At 59.0% G+C, this 19,059-nt stretch overlaps 7 protein-coding genes across 7 annotated transcripts; 1 reads left to right on the top strand and 6 right to left on the bottom strand.

Moving 5' to 3' along the window:
- Window positions 1–381: 381 nt before the first annotated feature.
- Window positions 382–1,379, bottom strand: RPS17B (uncharacterized protein; the record flags this gene model as incomplete). The annotated part of the gene is made up of 4 exons (XM_060603439.1): window positions 382–656; window positions 704–774; window positions 1,085–1,167; window positions 1,377–1,379. 4 exons carry the CDS (start codon window positions 1,377–1,379, stop codon window positions 382–384), a joined length of 432 nt encoding a protein of 143 aa, XP_060459733.1.
- Window positions 1,380–1,728: 349 nt separating this feature from the next.
- CcaverHIS019_0700390 (uncharacterized protein) lies at window positions 1,729–3,321 on the top strand (the record flags this gene model as incomplete). Its single annotated transcript, XM_060603438.1, has 3 exons — window positions 1,729–1,766; window positions 1,855–2,062; window positions 2,131–3,321. The coding sequence occupies 3 exons, from the start codon at window positions 1,729–1,731 to the stop codon at window positions 3,319–3,321; spliced, it is 1,437 nt and encodes a 478-aa protein (XP_060459732.1).
- A 296-nt stretch (window positions 3,322–3,617) lies between these two features.
- On the bottom strand, window positions 3,618–5,156 carry CBF5 (uncharacterized protein; the record flags this gene model as incomplete). Its single annotated transcript, XM_060603437.1, has 2 exons — window positions 3,618–4,303; window positions 4,394–5,156. 2 exons carry the CDS (start codon window positions 5,154–5,156, stop codon window positions 3,618–3,620), a joined length of 1,449 nt encoding a protein of 482 aa, XP_060459731.1.
- Window positions 5,157–6,180: 1,024 nt separating this feature from the next.
- Window positions 6,181–6,459, bottom strand: CcaverHIS019_0700370 (uncharacterized protein; the record flags this gene model as incomplete). The annotated part of the gene is made up of 2 exons (XM_060603436.1): window positions 6,181–6,384; window positions 6,418–6,459. 2 exons carry the CDS (start codon window positions 6,457–6,459, stop codon window positions 6,181–6,183), a joined length of 246 nt encoding a protein of 81 aa, XP_060459730.1.
- A 3,444-nt stretch (window positions 6,460–9,903) lies between these two features.
- CcaverHIS019_0700360 (uncharacterized protein) lies at window positions 9,904–11,761 on the bottom strand (the record flags this gene model as incomplete). Its single annotated transcript, XM_060603435.1, has 3 exons — window positions 9,904–10,951; window positions 11,119–11,500; window positions 11,584–11,761. 3 exons carry the CDS (start codon window positions 11,759–11,761, stop codon window positions 9,904–9,906), a joined length of 1,608 nt encoding a protein of 535 aa, XP_060459729.1.
- Window positions 11,762–13,582: 1,821 nt separating this feature from the next.
- On the bottom strand, window positions 13,583–13,918 carry CcaverHIS019_0700350 (uncharacterized protein; the record flags this gene model as incomplete). The annotated part of the gene is made up of 1 exon (XM_060603434.1): window positions 13,583–13,918. The coding sequence occupies one exon, from the start codon at window positions 13,916–13,918 to the stop codon at window positions 13,583–13,585; it is 336 nt and encodes a 111-aa protein (XP_060459728.1).
- An 823-nt stretch (window positions 13,919–14,741) lies between these two features.
- PHO81 (uncharacterized protein) lies at window positions 14,742–18,864 on the bottom strand (the record flags this gene model as incomplete). The annotated part of the gene is made up of 5 exons (XM_060603432.1): window positions 14,742–14,763; window positions 15,253–15,565; window positions 15,621–18,309; window positions 18,350–18,826; window positions 18,859–18,864. The coding sequence occupies 5 exons, from the start codon at window positions 18,862–18,864 to the stop codon at window positions 14,742–14,744; spliced, it is 3,507 nt and encodes a 1,168-aa protein (XP_060459727.1).
- Between the last annotated feature and the right edge of the window lie 195 nt (window positions 18,865–19,059).

The following is a 19,059-nucleotide window of genomic DNA, read 5'->3' as shown; positions in this document are numbered from 1 at the left end:
GTGGTGGAGTGCAAGCCTGTTGGAGGACTGCGTAAGTTGGAAGGTGTGTGTTCACCGAGCTTCCCACGTTCTTCTCAGCACAGCACAACGTGGCTTACTGTGGGTGGCACCATACCATACGCGTGTCATGTCGGCTCGATATCCGGGGCCAGGTCATGCTGCGCGCACTAGAATAACTGGTTCAAGTTGGACCCAAGAGCATGCGTTCACCGTGCTTCAGAATGAAAAGCGGCCTCGTTCACTCGCCTCCCAGTTCAAGTGCGCATCCACGTCTCTCACCCTCTGAGACGCCTTGCCCAGCTGCATCCGGGCCTACCCACACATCACCCCCGCACACTCCAGTGATAGTCATCCATCTCAATGTACAAGACGCGGGTCGGCTTAGGGCTTGCCGGCGCCGGGGACGAAGCGGGCCTTGCGCTCGCGGGGCTGGTACGCCGAGACGTTGACAACGGTGACCGGGAGCGAGTCGAGGCCAAGCGAGCGGAGGAGGTCCTTGGTCTCGCCGTCGACCTCGAGGGGCGACTCCTCGGGGACAGCGAGGGCCGAGACGTCGGGGACGTACTGGTCCTTGCGCTCACGCTCCTCCTCCTGGAGACGGAACGAGATGCCGCGCACGGGACCCTTCTGGATACGCTTCATCAGGTGGGTGGTGACTGCTGTCAGCTGTTTTCCGTATTGGTGTTAGAAAGAGCCAACTCACAGCCCGAGATCTTGTTGCGGAGACGCTTCGAGGGGACCTGAGCGACCTCATCGAGGAGACGCTTGTTGGTGCTGCGTGTTAGTTGGCCCAAAAAATGCCCATGTGCGTGCGGGATGTTGAGATGGAATGGGAGATTCTGCGCGCAGAGTAACAGTGGGCGTGGGAGCGACGGAGCGGAAGAATAATGGATGTGGACATCGGGCCGGGTTTGCAGGCGTGCAGACTCTGGCGCGGAATCACACCTTGCCACCCGATGCCCAACCAGTCCCACCCACTTCCACCGCCATCCGACTCGCCCCGACCGCCCAGCTGATCACGCGCGATTCCTCATCCTTTCCATCTCATTCCATCCCGCCCCGTCTCGGCCGCGGCGAGACTCACTGGAAGTCGAGAGTGAGGCGGGGGTAGTACTTCTCGATGAGAACGCGAGAAGCACGCTTCACAGTCTTGGTCCTAACGCGACCCTGTTATCGAGACGCCAGCGCGCGCAGCAATTAAACGTTTGCGGCAGACAGGGGGCAGGTTTTGAACGTGGGTTTGTTGTTCGGGAGGGAAGGTCGCATGGGAAGAAATGGGGACGACGAGGACGGTATCGCGCGTATCGTTCGGAAGCGGTAGTCGCGGGGAGGCACACAGTCAGCATCTCGCTCGTCGGTGGTGCTGGCGAACGCACCATTTTGGATGATTCTTGAGGAGTAAGGAGGAGGAGCGGGCACGCGAAGTCGACGAGCTCACCGTCCTGCCTCAGCAAGCAGTCCAAGGGTAGACACGGAGATGGAATCAACGTCCGCACAATATCGGCGCTAAATTTTGTTAACAGCGAAGGGTTCAACCAGAGTTTCATAGTTGCGATATAAACCACGTGTACAGAAATTGATTCCGTCGGATAGCGCCGATTGCTCACGAGGATCACGAGGATCGGTACCTGAGCCGTCACTCCCCGCATCCCATTCCCCAACCCCCGGCCGTGTCATCGATACCACATCCTCACACCTCTCTACACACCATAACCCCTTATGCCGTCCATGAAGTTCCCCGCAGCCGCTCCCCTCGACGCAGTCAAGTGAGTCCCAATGTTAGGCAACGAGGCTGGGTGGAGGTGGTCTGCACCCGCATGATCCCGCATGATCCCGCTCACACGCTCACACCAGGTTCTGCGAGTTCGTGACTGCGTCGCCGTCGCCGTTCCACGCGGTGGCCAACCTCTCGCAGCGCCTCAAGAAAGCTGGGTTTGAGCGCGTCTCGGAGCGTGAGCCGACCAACAAGCTCACTCCCGGTGGCAAGTACTTCTACACTCGCAACCAGAGCGCGCTCGTCGCCTTCACTCTCCCCCACGGCCCAGCCAATGCCGCGAGCCTCGTCGCGGGACACTGCGACTCGCCGTGTCTCAAGGCAAGCTCTCTATACAGTGGTAGAGCTGACGCCAGGTCCGTCCCGTGAGCAAGCGCCAGAAGGCGGGGTACCTCCAGGTCGGGACCGAGCTGTACGGTGGTGGCCTGTGGCACACGTGGTTTGACCGGAACCTCTCCGTTGCGGGTCGCGTGATTCTCAGCACACCGGGTGCGCGCACCGAGTTCACGAGCAAGCTCGTTAAGATTAACCGCCCGATCTTGCACATCCCCACGTTGGCTATCCATCTCGACCGGGGGGTTAACGAGCAGCTCAAGTTCAACAAGGAGACCGAGTTCCTCCCGATTCTGGGCCTCGTCAACGAGCAGCTGAACAACGGTGGGAGTGCGGTACCTAGCCGTGTGGGCACACCTGTCCCTGGTAAGAAGGAGGACGCCAAGGATGGCAAGGGCGACGGAACGTCGATGGAGGACAAGCACCACCCGCTGTTGCTTGCGGTCATTGCCGACGAGCTCGGGTGTGCTGTGTCGGACATCCACGACTTTGAGCTGTGCCTGTTCGACACGCAGCCGTCGACGGTGGGCGGCCTGAACAACGAGTTCATCTTCTCGCCGCGCCTCGACAACCTCACCACGTCATGGTGCGCGATCGAGGGCTTGTGCCAGGCTGTCGAGGCTGAGGCGGCGGCCGGCCAGCCGAGCAAGGAGACCAATGTGCGCTGCGCGCTGATCTACGACAACGAGGAGGTCGGCAGTGTCAGCAACCACGGTGCCGAGTCGAACATTCTCCCGTCTTTCATTGAGATGCTCGCCGGCCTCCCGAACGCCGAGCGCGGATACTACCAGATCCTCGCCAACTCGTACCTCATCTCGGCGGATATGGGCCACGCCCTCCACCCCAACTACGAGGGTCGGTACGAGACCAACAATGCTCCCAAGATGAACCAGGGGATTGTCATCAAGACCAATGCCAACCAGCGCTACACTTCCAACGCCCAGACCACCTTCCTCCTCCGCCAGATCGCCAAGCGCGCGGGAGTGCCAGTGCAGGAGTTTGAGATCCGCAACGACTCGACGTGTGGCTCGACTGTCGGACCCCACCTCTCGACCCACGTGCGCACCGTTGACATTGGCCTCGCGAGCTTGAGTATGCACTCGATCCAGGAGACGAGCGGGTCGGGTGACATCAAGTACTACATCCAGCTCTTCAAGACGTTCTACGAGGAATACAGCAAGGTCGAGAAGGTCTTGACCGTGGATGAGGCGTAGGGCGTGCAAGCAGGTAGACGAATCATGGGTGATAGACGAATGCATACGGTAAGAAGCCACTCATGGACAAGTCGGACGGAGCTGGGACAAACAATCGGATCCGCACACACAAGAGGCGAATACTATGGTGATCTCGTCAGCCCACAACACTCGCTTGCCGCCCGTGTTCCCGCGAGAATCATACAAGTACATAGCGTAGATGGAATAGTCTACCGGGTGAGCGCAGCGCCGTTCGCCGACGGTTGCTGCGCCACACCCACGCCACTAGGTATCAACAAGACCACAAGAGCAGTCGCTTAGGCCTTCTTGGAGGCCTTGCGCGCCTTGCGCGCTGCCCGCTCGTCGGCGGTCTCCTCGCGCTCGGTCCCGTCGGCGTTCTTGACCATCTTGGCCTTCTTCTTCTTGCCGTCGGCCGGTGTGGACATGGAAACATCGGCGTCGTCGCGCTTGCGCTTCTTGTCGTCGGACGCGGGGGTAGCAGGGATCTCGGCGATTGAGGCAGACGCAGAAGCCTCGGGCTGGGTCGGGAGGATCTTGGCCTCGGGCGCAGCCTCGTTGTAGTCGATGTAGCTCTTGTTCCAGTTCTGGGGAGTGACGCCGTCAATCTTCTTGCCGTACTTGTCAAGCTCGCCGGCCTTGATCATCTTCTTCTTCTCCTGAGCCTTGGGGCCCAAGCCCCAGCGGCGGGGATACAGGTCGCGGTTCATGATGCAGCGCTTGACCTTTGCGACGACGCCATGGTCACACGACGCCAGGTCGGCCGTGCTCATCTGCGCAATACCAATGGCGATTGCCTCACCCTTGGTCGTCATGAGAACAACCTCCTCGCCAACCTCAATGCCCTGCTCGTACCGCAGCAGGCCGGGGATCATGAGCTTGGCACCGTAGCAGACGGCGTTGACCGCCGAATCCTTGACGACGACACGCTTAAAGTTGGTGAGGAGAGACTCGAGGGGACGAATGACGCGACGGAGGTACGTCTCTGTTCAGTGTTAGCAAACTGACAAACTGTGTGCACGGCCGCGTGACTACCGGCGACTACCACCATCTTGGCTGGCCCGAAGAAACTCACCATCGCGAGTATTGTCGAACAACCACTGGGCGTCGAGGACGTCGTGCATGGTAACAATGTCGTCGTTCTCGCCAGTAATGCCCGAGCGCACACGGCGCAGCTCCTGCATATGCGCTCCAACGCCAAGAATGAGGCCCAGGTGAACACACAGGGTACGCATGTAGGTACCAGCCTCGCACGAGGCCCAGAACACGACGAGGTTGCGCTCCTGGTCGTACTCGATGAGCTTGGACTCGTAGATGGTGCGGACACGCAGCTGGCGCTTGACAGCTGAGATGAGAGGCGGGCGCTGGAACAGCGCGCCGGTAAGAGTCTCGAGGGCCCGCTCAACGTCCTTCTGGTCGACCGTGTCGTGAAGGCGCGCGATACAGACGTACTCCTTACCGGCGCCCTGCTGGCTCTTGACGAGGCGAGTCGCACGGTCGATGCACACAATCAGGCAACCCGTGACCTTGGGGTCGAGGGTGCCCGAGTGGCCAGTCTTCTCGACGCGCAGGATGCGCTTGAGCCACGCGACGACCTCGTGCGACGACGGGTTCGAGGGCTTGTCGAGGTTGATCACACCCGACTGGACGTACGTCTTGAGCTCGCGCTTGAGCGGCGAGACACCGCATGGGATGGGCGTAAAGTGGTTGGAACGAACGATGAGCTTGTCATAGTTCTTGAGGAGGAGCGGCCACTGCGACGTGTCGAGCTGGGGCGCGACAGACTCGCTCTTGATGGCAAAGTCTTGGCTCTTCTGGATGTCACTGAGGGACGCCATCGTGTCGAATGGGATGGGTGCTGGCGGACGAGGCTTGAAGGATGTCGACCAAATGTTGGCTGCCCCGAGGTGGATTACCATCCAGGATTCCAATGGACAACTTTTCGATGCCTGTTCAAAACGGAACCAAAACCGCGTGGCCTCCACCGTCTGACGGGTCTGACGTAGGATTCGTGTGGCGCTCTCAAAGTCGAGCGCAATTTCTTTGCTGCGATACGCAGTGGCCTTGTGGTGGGATTAGAATCATGATTATAAACAACTCTAAATATGCCAAGGTCACCACCAAGACCATGAGGAGAGCTTCGGTTACTCCTTGAGATGAGTACCATGCAACTCGACTACATGGTTAGCTGTGCTAGATGGCATGTCCTGGCAAAGTGGACATCGTACACGGATACATAGATTCAACATCTAACATAACCGCGACTGCCATTACAGAAGTCGTGCAGGCACCATACAGACCCCCTAACCCCTAACTCGTCTACTGTACTTGAACGAGTGAGCACTGACCTCGAAGAAGGGTTTAGTTATGCTAAGCGGTCGTCTGTGCGCGGTGGGGAAGGGTGAATGCGAACGGGAAAGGAGGGGGTTGTACGGCGGTAGTCAGGAGGAAATGAGAGGAAGGGATGAGGTGAGGTTGATGACTGAAATATCGTGAAGCAAAAGAATATGAAGAAAGTGGTGAGATGAAGGATGGGATGAAAAAGGCCGATACTTTTTGTATGCGCGTGCATACTTCCTGTCACAACTACGCCACCTTCCTTGCTTTCCACGGCTGACACATGCACGCCACGCCTCTCATCACCTCTGATCCCTCGACTGTAGGCTTCGCAGACTGATCTGGCGCACACCCATACCCCGCTCGTCGTAGGAGTTAAGTAAACGTTTTTTAGAGTGCGTGAGTTAAGTAAACGTGTTTTAGAGTGGCGAGTGAGGAAAGTTAATGACTGTCGACTCATGGCAGCAACAGCACCGAACGAATTACAAGTGCGCCAAACACTACAAATATAACCTAGAATAACAGTTAGGCGTGTAGGGTGGAAAAGGTGGTCTTAATCATGTCGCTCGCCTGGGTCATTTGAAAGATGAGGGCGTCTGTGAGGTGTGGAATCGGAGCAGGTATGGCCAGAATCGCGGTAGAGAACCCGAGGACGGTATCGAGCTTGAGGCGGGGTCGCTCCAGGGCAGCACTGCACGAACAGGGAAGTGCACGGAGACTGTTCCAGTGCTGCATCAGGTGGTCGTGCAGTTCATGACGTACCTCCCGGGCGGGATGGGCTGCCATGTGAGGAAGAAGCCGCATTGTTGTGGTCCAACCTGCGTGCCATCTAGCAAACACGCAAGTTGAAGGGCAGGTGTCGACGGGGCAAGTGCTGGGCCCACGTGCTCTTGTAGAGGTTACCGTCTTGTGCCGTGGCCGAGAATGGGTAGCTCCAGCTAGCTGCGCGGCCGTTGGCTTGATGTCGGACTGGACGTCGGGTACGTCGGCTTCAGCCTCCTCCTTCTCTTCCTCCTCTTCTTCTGCCTCTTCCTCCGTCTCATCGGTTCTGTTGTTCACCTGCAAATAACGGCGGGAAGGTAAAGATGAAGGTGAAGGTGTAGGCTTAGGCTTCTGTCGTTCGGCCCTGTATCGTGACTGGGAAGTGGGTCTACCAAGGCTCATCCGCTCAGTGCGAAGTCGCAACCAAATCGCCTCGCTACAACCCCGTAGCTTTGCGGCATGCCAGCTCATCCGCTCATCGTCAGCTCCTCTCAACTCCTTGAAGCAAGTACGTACGCAGTTGTGGCACAGGACACAACCGCCTGGTCCGCTAACGGACCAATTGACATCCTCCTTTTTGTCGCACGTCTTGCAAGGTCTGGGAAGGAGCTTCTTCTTCCGGGCCCGCCTTTTCTCTTGCTTCGCGTCGGGACGTGGGCGTTTGGCTGGACGGGAGAGCAATCCTGGGCTTGAGGCGGTGCCAGAGCCGGAAGCGCCGGAGGGTTCGGTGGTGGTCTTGGTCCCGGTAGCTTGCTTCAGGTTGCTGCCCGTTCGCTTGGCCAGGGATGGTGTGTCAGGGCTATAGTCCGGTTCAGAGTCGGTGATGGGGGGAGGTGCCGACGGGGAGGAGGACAACATCACCTGGAACAGAGGTGTATATGGTGCTGAATGAGTAGGGTGAAAGGGAAATAAGAAGAAGGAGGGGACTGCAGTCAGCACTTGTAGTGATGGAGGAGTTGTAGGAAGGTGTGATGACTCACCCAGAGGAAGGTAACTGGAAAATGGGAAGGTGGAGTTGAAAGAAGGGAGTAAGGCGGCAACGAGGTCCTTGCTTCCGGTGTGGAAGTGGATGGCTGTTTGCTGCTGCAGGTTTCGGTAGAGACTGTAGAGGGCTCGAGAGGGATGATCGGTTTCAAGCACGAGGGAGGATGAGGACAAGAGGTGATGATGAAGAAGAAGAAGAGAAGAAGGAAAGAGAGATAGCTTACGAGACCATGGAAGTCTGAAGGGTTGTCACCTTCCTTCGGGGGCCCTCCATCCACGCCACCCACTCCAAACATCCGGACAAAGGGAACGCATCAGACGCATAGACGCAGACATTTCACATTTATGCACCTCAAATGCATGATCTCAATACATTACTATCTTCTATTACACGGCATCTGGAAGTCTGGCGTCTACATCGGATGGCCGAGGATTACAGTTGGCTATCGGGCGTGTCGCATCATTCAAAACTACTGAAAACAACCGAAAGTGGAGGTGGACAGAGGCACAAAACAAAGTGGATACACCGATCCCGAGTGAGAGAAGATGCAAGTTGCGCTCGACTTGTCCGTGTCGCTGACGGCGTCATCGTCGTGGCTGTAGCGCACCACGTCGGCGGTGGCTTAGATCTCTCTGTCCAGTCGGTCCAGCCTACCGCTGGGAAGCCGCGAGAGCGCGGCGATGTTGCTCTTGCTAGACTGAAGGACGATCCGGAGGATTATCATCTCGTCCATGATCTCGGAGACTTAAGGCGTCCCAGGTGGCGGTGGAGTAGCGCTCCACGCTTCGATGGGACGGAAGGTAACCCCTAAGACCACGGAAAAAGCACAATTCTCACATTCCCGCTAGGTCACTTACAACATATGTCTCCTGGCAGAAAACACAGTAGTGGGTGCAGTCATCCTTATCCCACGCCAAGCTATTCTACTATGAGCATCCAAGCGTGTACTTACGGTCGTAGTTCTTGCCGTCGTCGTCACCAGCTCGTCAAGAGGGGATGGGAAACACGGGTGACAGTACCTGAGGACAGAGAGGCCGTTCCGTTCGGGAGGTACCGGCGCTATGCTACATTACAGAATATGGGCTGGAGGGGTTGAATGGGAGCGGACTGGGGGCGGCCTGGGAAGCCTCGCGGTGGGAATCGGTATGGTGTTGGACGTGGACCGAACGGATTTGGAAAGCACATGTACAACACATGGCTGCAGGACATGTTTGTTTTCACTCTTCACTGACGAGTCCGTGCCAGCCATCCATTCCATACCGCCCGGTTCGACGCGTTGCCAAAGGTCAGTATATTGTCCCAACCGTATCTCACTTGTTCATACAACTGCACCTCCGTCTAATATCTCACTTGTTCATACAGCACCTCCGTCTAATAGCGACCCCCCTCTCCCTTCGGCCCTCCATCAGGCCTCGTTCCACTTGTCCGGCGGCACGCGACCACAGAATACGCACGTCCAAACCCTCGTAAATCTCCAGAGGCAGAAGCCTGGTGTCAGTGCGCTATGTAGGAAGGGGGATGGGGGAGTCTCTGTTAGCGCGCTATGTAGGAAGGGGGATGGGGACCCTCACTGCCAGCGTTGGAACCGTGCTCGTCGCCAGTACAGGGCATCTTGGGTGTGGGAGGGGGAGGTGGTGTGGGAGGGGGTAGGTGGTGGTAGGTGGCAGAGGTAGGTGGTAGTGGGAGGAGGTAGGTGGTAGGTGGTAGGTGGCTGGTGGGAGGGGGTAGGTGGTAGTGGTAGGTGGGAGGAGGTGGCAGCAGTAGTCGTTGTTGACGGGGAAAGGACAAACGAGGGGGTTATGAAGGCCTTGGTTCGAGTCGCGTTGGGGATGGCCGATTAGATCTCGCACAAAGTCAATGGTGGCGTGGGGTGTCTTGGATAGACGTGAATAGGAATTTGGCATCGATTGACGGTTGACGGCGTTGTCCGAGGGTCAATGTTCGCGACGAGATGGCGCGCGGCGACTTGCCTGTCAGTCACAAGTCTCGCCCATGGTCAAGGCGCATGCCCGCAGATTGACCCGAGTTGGGGCCGTACTGGTCAGATCTAGTCCAAACTTGCGACATGGCAAGATGGCTGTTGGTGGGTTTGGGCTCAACGAGGATTAGAGTCACAGTTCAAACTGCCTGCGCACACAAGTTGACTGCTTGGTATGCCAACCATACCACACCGGCAACCCCCGCCCCTGTTTCACAATCGCTATCGCAATTGCATGCCGACGAGTACGAATGAGTGAATGAATGAGTGTGTCTATACAGAATGAGGAAGAGCGAGGCGAGACCGAGTGTGAACAGCAGCGTCCGGCGTGTTTGGAATCCGAGGCTGAGAGTCTTTGGTTGGTGCCGGCGCCAGCAGACCGGGGGTGGGGAGGGAGGGAGATCAGGCGCCAAGGGTGCGCTATGTTTTGGCTTTAGAACAGTGTCCGTGCGTGCGAATTAGTGACATCGGGTCTGGCCGCTGCCGTTACGGTTCATTCTGGCCGCGAGAGAGCGCAGCTCGCTCACTGCCTCGGCGGCGGAGGGTGGGTCGGGTTCGCAACGTGTAAAGGGTCGGTACGTTCGTGGGTCGGAGTGCCGATGCTCTCTTCGCCGCCAGAGTACGTGCCGTACAGGTCCTCGTTGTAGTTGTGCTGTGGGTACGGCTGATTGCCATGGCCGCCTGTAACGTCCTCGTCATAGTAAGGGTCGTAGTAATAGCCCTGGGCGCCCTGTTCCATGCCGTCGTAGCCATGGTGTTGGCCGTCGCTGACATACTCGTTTGCGTCGTGGAACGGTCCGTCATCGCCGTACCGGCCGTCTGGAGCGTCGTGGTAACGGCCATCCGAGAAGTCGGTCGCATACGCGCCGTACGCAGCAGCACCGGCAGCAGCACCGGCAGCACCGCCCACGGCTCCAGTCGCATGGGCACCACCGTCGCTCTGGAGCGCGAATGGGTCATAACCGCCACCGTTGCCGTAGGTGGTCGCGTACGTGTTGTACTGCTGCATTGGCGCAGACATGGTCGAGGGGTACGACTCGGACGTCGGGTGGGACGACGCAATGTCACCTTCCTCGTCCAGCGGGGAGCGACCCGCCGCGGCCGAAGCAGCGACAGCAGCAGCGGTTACCTCGCGGTCGAGACGCTGACGACGGCGTTTCCGGAAGAAGATGAATCCGAGTGCCGCAAGGATAGTTACGACCGCAAGACCAACAATGACGAACACGCCCGCAACCGCGCCCTTGTTGTTGAAGAAGGAAGACGACCCGCCTGACAACGAACCAGCATCTAGGGCGCCTGACGGGTTGTGTACAACACGTGTGACCGTGAACACGGCGCCGCCCGAAGTGACAACACCTGTCGAGGTGAAGGACGCGGGGATTGTCGTGTAGACGTTGCCCTTGGAATCTGTGGTGGTAATCTTCACTGCCGATGTCGCAGTCGTTTCGGGTGCGCTCGTAAGCAAGCCCGGAGGGTTCGGGTCTGATACCCAGGTTATGCGCGTCGACTGCTGCGGCTGCGTCTGATCGGGCCCAGGAACAATGACCGTGGACGTGGACTGCTGCGGCGGACTGAGGAGCGCGTTAGCAAACCAGCCATATACAGGGCAGGGAGGAAATCAAGGAGTGTGCCTCGGCAGGTGCCAATTTAGCTGAGGGGCGTGACAGCGGGATTGCAACTCCGCCAAGGGAGATTTGAAAATTGACGTTGCCAGGCCAAGGATATGCAGTGTACTCACGGAGCGTTGGTGACGGTTTCACCAGGCAGGACCGCCGACGGGGTCGGGTCAACCGTCACAACAAGTGTAGACTGGACGGTAGTACCACCATTATTAGAGGACCCAGGGTTCTGGGTAGGGTCGGGGTTGGCCGTGGTGCCAGGGGCAGGATTCGTAGGCGGAGCGGCGGTGGTGGGAGGAGCTTGAGTAGTAGGCGGGGCCTGGGAGGTAGGGGGAGGGGGGTCGGACGTCGGGGGCTGGACAGTCGTGGGCGGCGGCTGCTCGGTAGTGGGCGGTTCGGCGGTGGTGGAGGCTGGGGGGTTCGAAGTCGCGGGAGGAGGGTTGGAGGAAGGGGGAGGGTCCGGAGTAGTGGTAGGAGTGGATGGCGGTGGGGTTGAGGCGGCTGTCAGGACCACGCAAAGAAAGAGATGCGTAAGTGGGAATCTTTCCGCGCGCTGCGGCTACAAGACTGGGGATGCGACTTACGAGGGGGTTCGGACGTTGCCGGTGGTGGCGCCTCTGATGTCGGCGGTGGAGCTTCAGTCGTTCCGCCGCCGCCGCCCGATTCACTGGCGCCAGGGCTCTGACGAGGGTGAAGGACACCGTAGGGTTTGGCACGGACGGCGGGCTTGCGCCGACGGAGGCCGGAGTTGCCAGCCGACATGGCGAAGATGCCGGGGGAAGGGCGTCGGCGGAGGGTGGGGGAGGGGAGGGAAGGGTTGTGTGGGGGGAGTTGTATGTGTTTTGGGAGGAGTGAGGAGTTGATTTGTGTGTTTGAGGAGGTGTATGTGATCTAGATTGAGGATTGAGCAAGATACGTTGATTGAAGTGTAAAGAGTATAATGTACAGTTGGTCTAGATGTTGGCGGCAATGATGAGAGGGAGGAGATGGATGGGGAACGAGGGGGATGAGAGACCAAACGAGGTAGCAACGAGGCAAAGAGGGGAGGAACCGAGAAAGGGGGAGGGGGGGGGGAAGGCAGGCAACCAAGGTAAATTATGGCGCCGAGGGTAAAAGCGGGTGGTGCGGCTCAAGAGTGATAGATCAGGGTCATAAATGAAGGAAAGGGTGCGAGGACAGCCAAAAAGGGTATTACAACTTCTCTACCACCTCACCTAATTACCTATTTCATGACCTGCCATCACTACTTGTTATTAATCCCGGGCCATTTCGTCTGTGCATCATACTCGAGATAATGGTCGCCCCTCAGTTCCTCAAGTGGCGTCGACCTTGGCAAGGGTTCCCACTGAATTGCGCAAGTAGAGCTTAACTAGAGCTTAACTGTCAGGATGAGTGTGCATGTGGGTGGGGGGATTGGGCTGTGATGAGGTTGGTGTGTATGGCCCCGCTTGCCCACTAGTTAGAAATAGGAACGGGGTAACAGAAAAGAAGAAAGTAATAGAGCAGAGCATGAACAGAGTTCAGGATATAACAAGGCTCAATCTAGCGATCATTTTGCCCTTTGTACGATGAACCTCGGGTTTCCTGCATCAGCTGCATTCTTGGCATCCCCATCTCATATGATCCCGCTCTCTCTCTCTTTCCTCTGTTTCCCAGCTTGATCACGTGATCCATTACAGCTTATTACCACAAGATTACGTGGCTCAGCTACGTCTTGGAATCCAGGCACAGCTACATGACGACACTGTCCAGTTCCCCACAGCCACAGCCATTGGCCATCTTGAAACGCCTCCCCTCGTACCACATGCACCTTGGCATAGCCCGCAAGTGGCCGAGCTGCCGAGGAGAAGCGACGCTTGCGCCTTGCAACGAGGCTGCTCAAAATGACTGTGAGGCATCCAGGATGCCTCGGATGGCCAAGATTAGCGGCCAGCGGCCAAACATGGAATGCCTCCACATGAGCTAGATCACGGGTTCCACTGTTACACTGCCCGGACACTGTTACACTGCCGACACTGTTACACTGCCCCGCAGACGGCCGGTCTTGCTCGGCCGGCTGGTCGCGGGGTGTGCCAAGTTGGTTCGTTGCGGTTCTTACGGCGGTTCTTACGGCGAGTGTTGTGTTGCTAGTCTGATCGGAGCCATCCATGAATGGGCCAGGCTGATCTAGGCCAATAATACACTGCCGCGGCTGGATATTTCCGGTGTGTAAGCAAACGGCGTGATTGTCGCGCCATGTCTCGCCAGGTGATGAGTGAGCAAGCTCTAGCGTCTGCGGAACGGTACCAAGCGGGCACATGCGGATGACCTCTCCACTAGTACTTGCAGCATCAGTGCCGCAGCGTAGAGCGGCTGAACTGGCAGATGAACAGGTCTTGAGCCTTGAGCGACGCCGTCGGACCATCTAGGCGGTCCGAGCGTCCACTACTCGCTTCCCCCCAAGCCCATTCAGAGACTCAGAGACTAAAGCAACAAAATACACGGTGCATAGGCTCATAAACTTGGTCCTCGGTCCTCGGTCGTCTGGTCCTCTACAGTCCGCAGCGGAATTTCGCGCGGTTTCGGCGTCGGCGTGTGCTTCTCCTACACAACAGCCTCCTCCTCCCCAATCTCGCCCGGACACGGTCCCGCCGGCTTTGCCACCAACCCCTCTCCTCCGAAACTGGCCAACCGAATAATCCTCCTCTGGGGCATGGGCTCGCTCTCGCGCCTCTTGAGCTGTCCCGCTCTCGGACCCGGGCCCGGCCGACTCAGACTACCCGTCTCGGCGACGGTGGGGTGCTGCGGCTCGTTGTCGAGATATGCGCTCTCGCCGGAAAAGGGGTTGGAGAACATTGCGTTGGCGTCGCGGAGGGGAGGAGAGCTCGGCGTCTCAGTGAGGAGGGGGGCGGGAGTGTGGTTGAGCTTGGAAGCGTCCATCGGTGGTTGGGGGTGGGTTGGAGCGTGGGCGTGGTCGTGGTCGTTTGGGGCGTGGTGGTGCGGTGGATGCGCGGCGTTGTGCGGGTGCAGTTGGTCGTGGGTGTGGGTGTGGGTCTGGGTGTGGGTTGCCATCTAAATGTTAGATGGATAGAAGAGTGATTGGGTGGGTGGGTGGGTGGGTGGGTGGGAGGAGTCACGGGCGTCAAGGGATATAGTCCCAGAGCACATAAGAATGGTGCCGCTGGCCTAACTCTCTCTTTAACTCACAATGGAATGCACAGTCAATCACACTGTCGTGCTTGTTGGGGGCCTTGAGGGGGATAGTGCTGTCGACCTGCCGACGAGTGGAGCTGAATTCAAAAGCGTGGAATGGGTTGGCAAAACGCGTACAGCAACATCAAACTGTGCAAACTAACAAGCTGTCATGACGACGTGACCACATGACCAACCGCACCGCACAACGCCGAACCCGAACACATTTGACCCCGCTTCATCTTATTACCCACCTTGTAGCCGCTGTGCTGTAGGCCAAACGACGCCGAGATCTGGCCCACATTCCCCATTGCCTTTTACTTCCCGATCTTTGCAAACAACACCCCGCACGCCAAGAACTCAAAGCCGATAGGCGTACGGCGTAAGCCCCGCCGACAGCGGAGGCTTCCCGCCACAACTCGGCTGTTCTCTCCCCCCCACGTTCTGCACTTTCCCGGTTCCAATTAACACTCCACATGCCAGTCCACCACCCAGTCCCACCAAATTGCCTTGCTCGTCACACCCTCACGTCAGCGCACTACGTACATATCACCAATGCATCTCAATCTAACTATATCACGAGGGTCATGATTCTGCTGTCAGCGATGATCTGGCATTGGTAAAGACGGTGGGAAGTGGGGACGGTGGGAAGTGGGAACGTGCGCTGCGCCGTGTAGTGTGTGGAGCAGGCGAGGCACGATCTCGCGGCACGCAATCCTCGGACGCATCTCGGAGGGCGCCTCGGCGTAGTGCGACAACCACGATCACAGTACCGGCCCAGATCTGGTCACCGCAACGTCATTCGGCGCCACGGCGCCACAATCTGCGCGCCGTGTCACCGCGAACGTTCACACCGCGCTCGATAAACTCGGTGGCTGAAGGCTCGACCGCACAAGGCAGAAGAACCCGCTCCGAATCGCTAATAGATGCCTTGGCGGCACTGCCTCGGCGGCACTGCCGTCTTCTTGCGCGCGTTGGCTTCCCACGCGACGTTGTTCTGGACCATGCACGACCAGAGATGCACGCCACTGTCCCGCCACACTCCGTCCGATGCCACAGCCCCGCCACACTCCGTGACTCACCCATTCGTACAATACGCGTCCACTGTCCTGCCGTCCCCGCTCCCTTGCCTCAGGCCAGCGACAACCTGGTCATTGCCAAAGGCCGCCAGAAGCAACCCTGCGTCCTTGACACTGGCGACGAGGCTCGGGACAGCAGCCAGAGTCGTTGCCTCGAGGATGACACCGAGGAGATTGGTCTGCTTGGCAAAGTTAACCGCCTCGCGTACGCTAAGACACCGGTTGTCGGGCTCCGAGCCGAAAGGAACAGGGACAAGTTTTGCCCCGCCGTCCTGGTGTCTGTCAAGGCCACAGTAGGACACAAACATGACAGCGTCTGGAGTTAGCACGTACAGGGGAAAGAAGCAGGCAGCTAGAGACAACGGGCTCACAATTTGGCTGCTTCCAGTTCAGCGCAGTGCACACAGTCGGGTCAAACGAGGAGAAGAGGAAGCGCCTCCCTGGGGTATCCCTCCCAGCGTCATACACGACCTGTAAGACGGTGTCTACAAACGCGTTGACCTCGATGCTGGTCTCAATGCCGAGGCGGGCGGCGTCAAATGCACGGGTGTACTTAAGGCAGAGGTTGACGCCAATGTCTGGCGGCACGAGGTCGAGCACGTCCTTGACGCTGGCCATCTGGCCTGCCACGAGAGCGTGCCATCCTGCAAAAGAGTCGGCACTTGCGCTCTTCGGAAGGGTGCGCCCGTGTGCTTCGGCCAACGCCTCGAACTGTGCGTACGTCAAGTTCGAAACGCCCACGTCCAAGCCAGGCACAGGCAGCTTCGCGCCCGCGTAGACAACGGGGACGCCGTCCCGCGTCACCTGCACCTGAAGGCGCATGTAGTCGCCGCTCAGAGACGAGGCCGTCACGAGGGCGGGCTCGACCTGCGTCGGTGCGGCGACAGCCGGGCGCGCGGACGGCGGAAGGGAGGACACGCCGATGGGCCGGTGGGACTGGACATTGTGTGCGTGGTCCTGCGCCGTATTCGGCGGCGCAACGGTGCTCTTCCAGTACGTCTCGACGCGACCGCCGATCTCGAGCTGCGCGCCCTCAAACGGCTGGATACAGCTGACTTCGAACGAGACCTCGCCGATCGTCTTGAGGTGGTGGTCGACGAGGAACGCAGTGAATCCCTTGTGGTCCTGGATGTTGGTAAACGTCGACGGGTGGATGAGCGCCCGGCCGATGACTTTGGACCCGAACGTCGGGTACAGCGACACCTCAAGCGTAAACTTCTCGAGCGACTGAACCTGGAAGGAGAAGACCTCGCGCGGGTCGGCGAGCGGGAGGATGACCGAGTGCGGGTTTATCGTCGTGTCCGACTTTGACGTCATCACGAGTTTGAGGCTCGACCACATGTGCAGGGTGTCAGCGCCCGAAGAGCGCGAATAGATCTTGACCGGCGGCAGCTTCTCGTGGCCCTTAGAGTACGGGTGGCCAAGAGACAGCTGCACGAGGCAGCGCTTGGCTAAGAACTCGTGGCCGTACACACGCAGCGGCACCATGGGCGGCGGGAGCGACAGCGACGGAATGAGCTCAAACTCCTCCATGGGCGGCTCGAGCTCAACGTCGGACCCTGGCGACATGCCATCCATCTGTGGGTCGGCCGACAGCCCAAGGTTCTCCATCCCGCGGATCTCCGTCTCCCTCGGGCTGAGGCGCGCACCAGACTCGACGAGGAAGTTGAGGATCAGCACCTGGCCAAACCACGCCGCGTACCACCCTGGCGACTTGCCGTACTCGTCCAGCGCGTTCACGTCGCATCCAGCTTCCACGAGCACACGGATACAAGCGAGATGCTCGGCCCGCCCGCCGACAGCGGCGTGGTGCATCGGTGTCCAGAGGTTGTACTTGTCGGGCTTGTCCTTTCCGCCGCCCTTGCCCTGGTCAACAAGCAGGCGACAGATTGCCTCGTGGCCAGCCTTGGCCGCGACGTGCATGGGATACAATCCCTCAGAATTGGGACGGATCTTGGCACCGCGCTTGAGCAGCAGCTCGGCAACCTCCACATGCCCATACTGGCACGCCAGGGATAAGGGAATGAGGTCGGTCGAGAGTGCGGTCGGCTCCACGTCGGCCTCGCCCGTAACGAATATACGCACCACCTCGAGGTGGCCCTGGGTGATGGCGTGCATGAGCGGTGTGTACCCGTCCTTGTCAGTCGGGTTGCACTTGGCACGCGCGTTGAGTAACAACGAGACGATGGACGGATGTCCGTGCATGGCCGCATAGTGGATGGGGTGGCGGGCGTACGCGTCCTCACGCTCGATCAGTTCTGGTGCCTTCTCAATGCATGTTTCCACGAGCTTGAGACATCCATTAATGCACGCAAGGTGGAGAGGCCCGCGGTCGTTGATTTTGTCAACATAGTGGAAGTCGAGAGGGAGGGCAAACACGAGATCGAGGTAGTCGTCGGGGACAGTCAGAGCTGCGCGCCAGGCGATGCGCATGGCGCGGCTGCCTGTCTTGTCCCTTGCCAGCAGGCGCTTGGCCTGCTTGAGCCAGTGGGCGAGCGAGTCGCGCCCACCCTCGATGACCTTGGGAAGGTTGACCTCCAGGTCGAGGAGGGCGTCGGCAGCGAGCGCTTCCCCGGGATCCGACTCGTAGTCCTCGCGGTCAAAGGTGAGGGCGTCATCTGAAACCGGCTTGGGAAGGTCAGCCGTTAGTAAAGATGCGGAAACGAGGTCGATCCCGTTACCCATGTCGACGAGGTTGGCCGCGACAATGTCCGAGAGGCGCGCGATAAACTCGCGGTTGAAGCACGGCTGAACCTCGACCTGGCGCTCGAGGTAGAGTTCCTTGGTATTGGACTTGGAGCGCTTGTCCCACTTCTTGAGGATCTTGCGGAAGCCGGTCGCGTTGATCTCGATAAAGCCCTGGAGCTTGCCGAGGTCACGCTCAAACAGGCGCCAGCCTTCCTCGAGCGAGCTCCACTCTGCCGAGCGCTTCTCGCCTTCGCTGACATCTCCGTCCGCATTGAGCTCGCGCTGACTGCGCAACAACCGCTTGCGGTTGCTGAGGAGTGTCAGTAAGCGCAGACGGAGCTCGCGCTCCTTGACGAGGTAGAACTGGTTGATCTGGCGTCAGCGCGAGGGTCCACATGTAGGTGCTACTCACCTTCTCGAGCTCGCGTTGGAGAAGGAAGAAGAATGCGTCGCGATGGGCCTTGAAGCTGTCTCCAGGTGCATTACCGTTGCGATTACTGGCGCTGATCATCGCGTGGGATCCCCCTGCTGCGGGCGGCAATGCCTGGGCCGGCAGAGGCTCGAGGTCGAACCCGTCTTCCACGCTGTCGGCAGTGATGGCGATGGAGGGAGTATCAGGCGCGGCATCAGTCTCGACCTCCGGCTCGGCAGGTGCACCGAGGGAGAGTGTGGCATCGATGGCGGGGAAGGTGGGCGTCTCAACCGCGCTCGTGGCAGGAGAAGCAAAGTCTGCGCTATGCTTCTTTACGCGCCCGCCAGTGGCCAGGATCGCGACTTCGCTTGCTGGCCGGCCAGCCGCGAGGCTGTTGATGATCTTCTTGAGCGCCTTGTAGTTGAGGTAGTACTCGGACCAGCCCGCGACTTGGGATGCGACAATGCTCTTACCGAACTGGGGTGAGCTGTGCCGGGTATGCCGCCTACCTTCATAGCTCAAAGGGATGGAGGATGGAGGATGGAGGATGGAGGAAGGGGGAAGGAGGAAGGACAGGTAGCGAGGTGACCTCGCTTTTAGTGCAGTGTGTGAGATGTGATATCTAGGTGTCGGGCATGGGGGCGATGTAGGAGGTGCAGGAGGTGTCGCAGATCGCGATGGGCGGAGCAGTGCTGTCAACAAAACGGCGG

The sequence above is a fragment of the Cutaneotrichosporon cavernicola genome, assembly GCF_030864355.1.
Source record: "Cutaneotrichosporon cavernicola HIS019 DNA, chromosome: 7a".
NCBI lineage: Eukaryota > Fungi > Basidiomycota > Tremellomycetes > Trichosporonales > Trichosporonaceae > Cutaneotrichosporon > Cutaneotrichosporon cavernicola.
The sequence above is the reverse complement of the archived record's forward strand: the minus strand, read 5'-3'. Positions and strand labels throughout refer to the sequence as shown.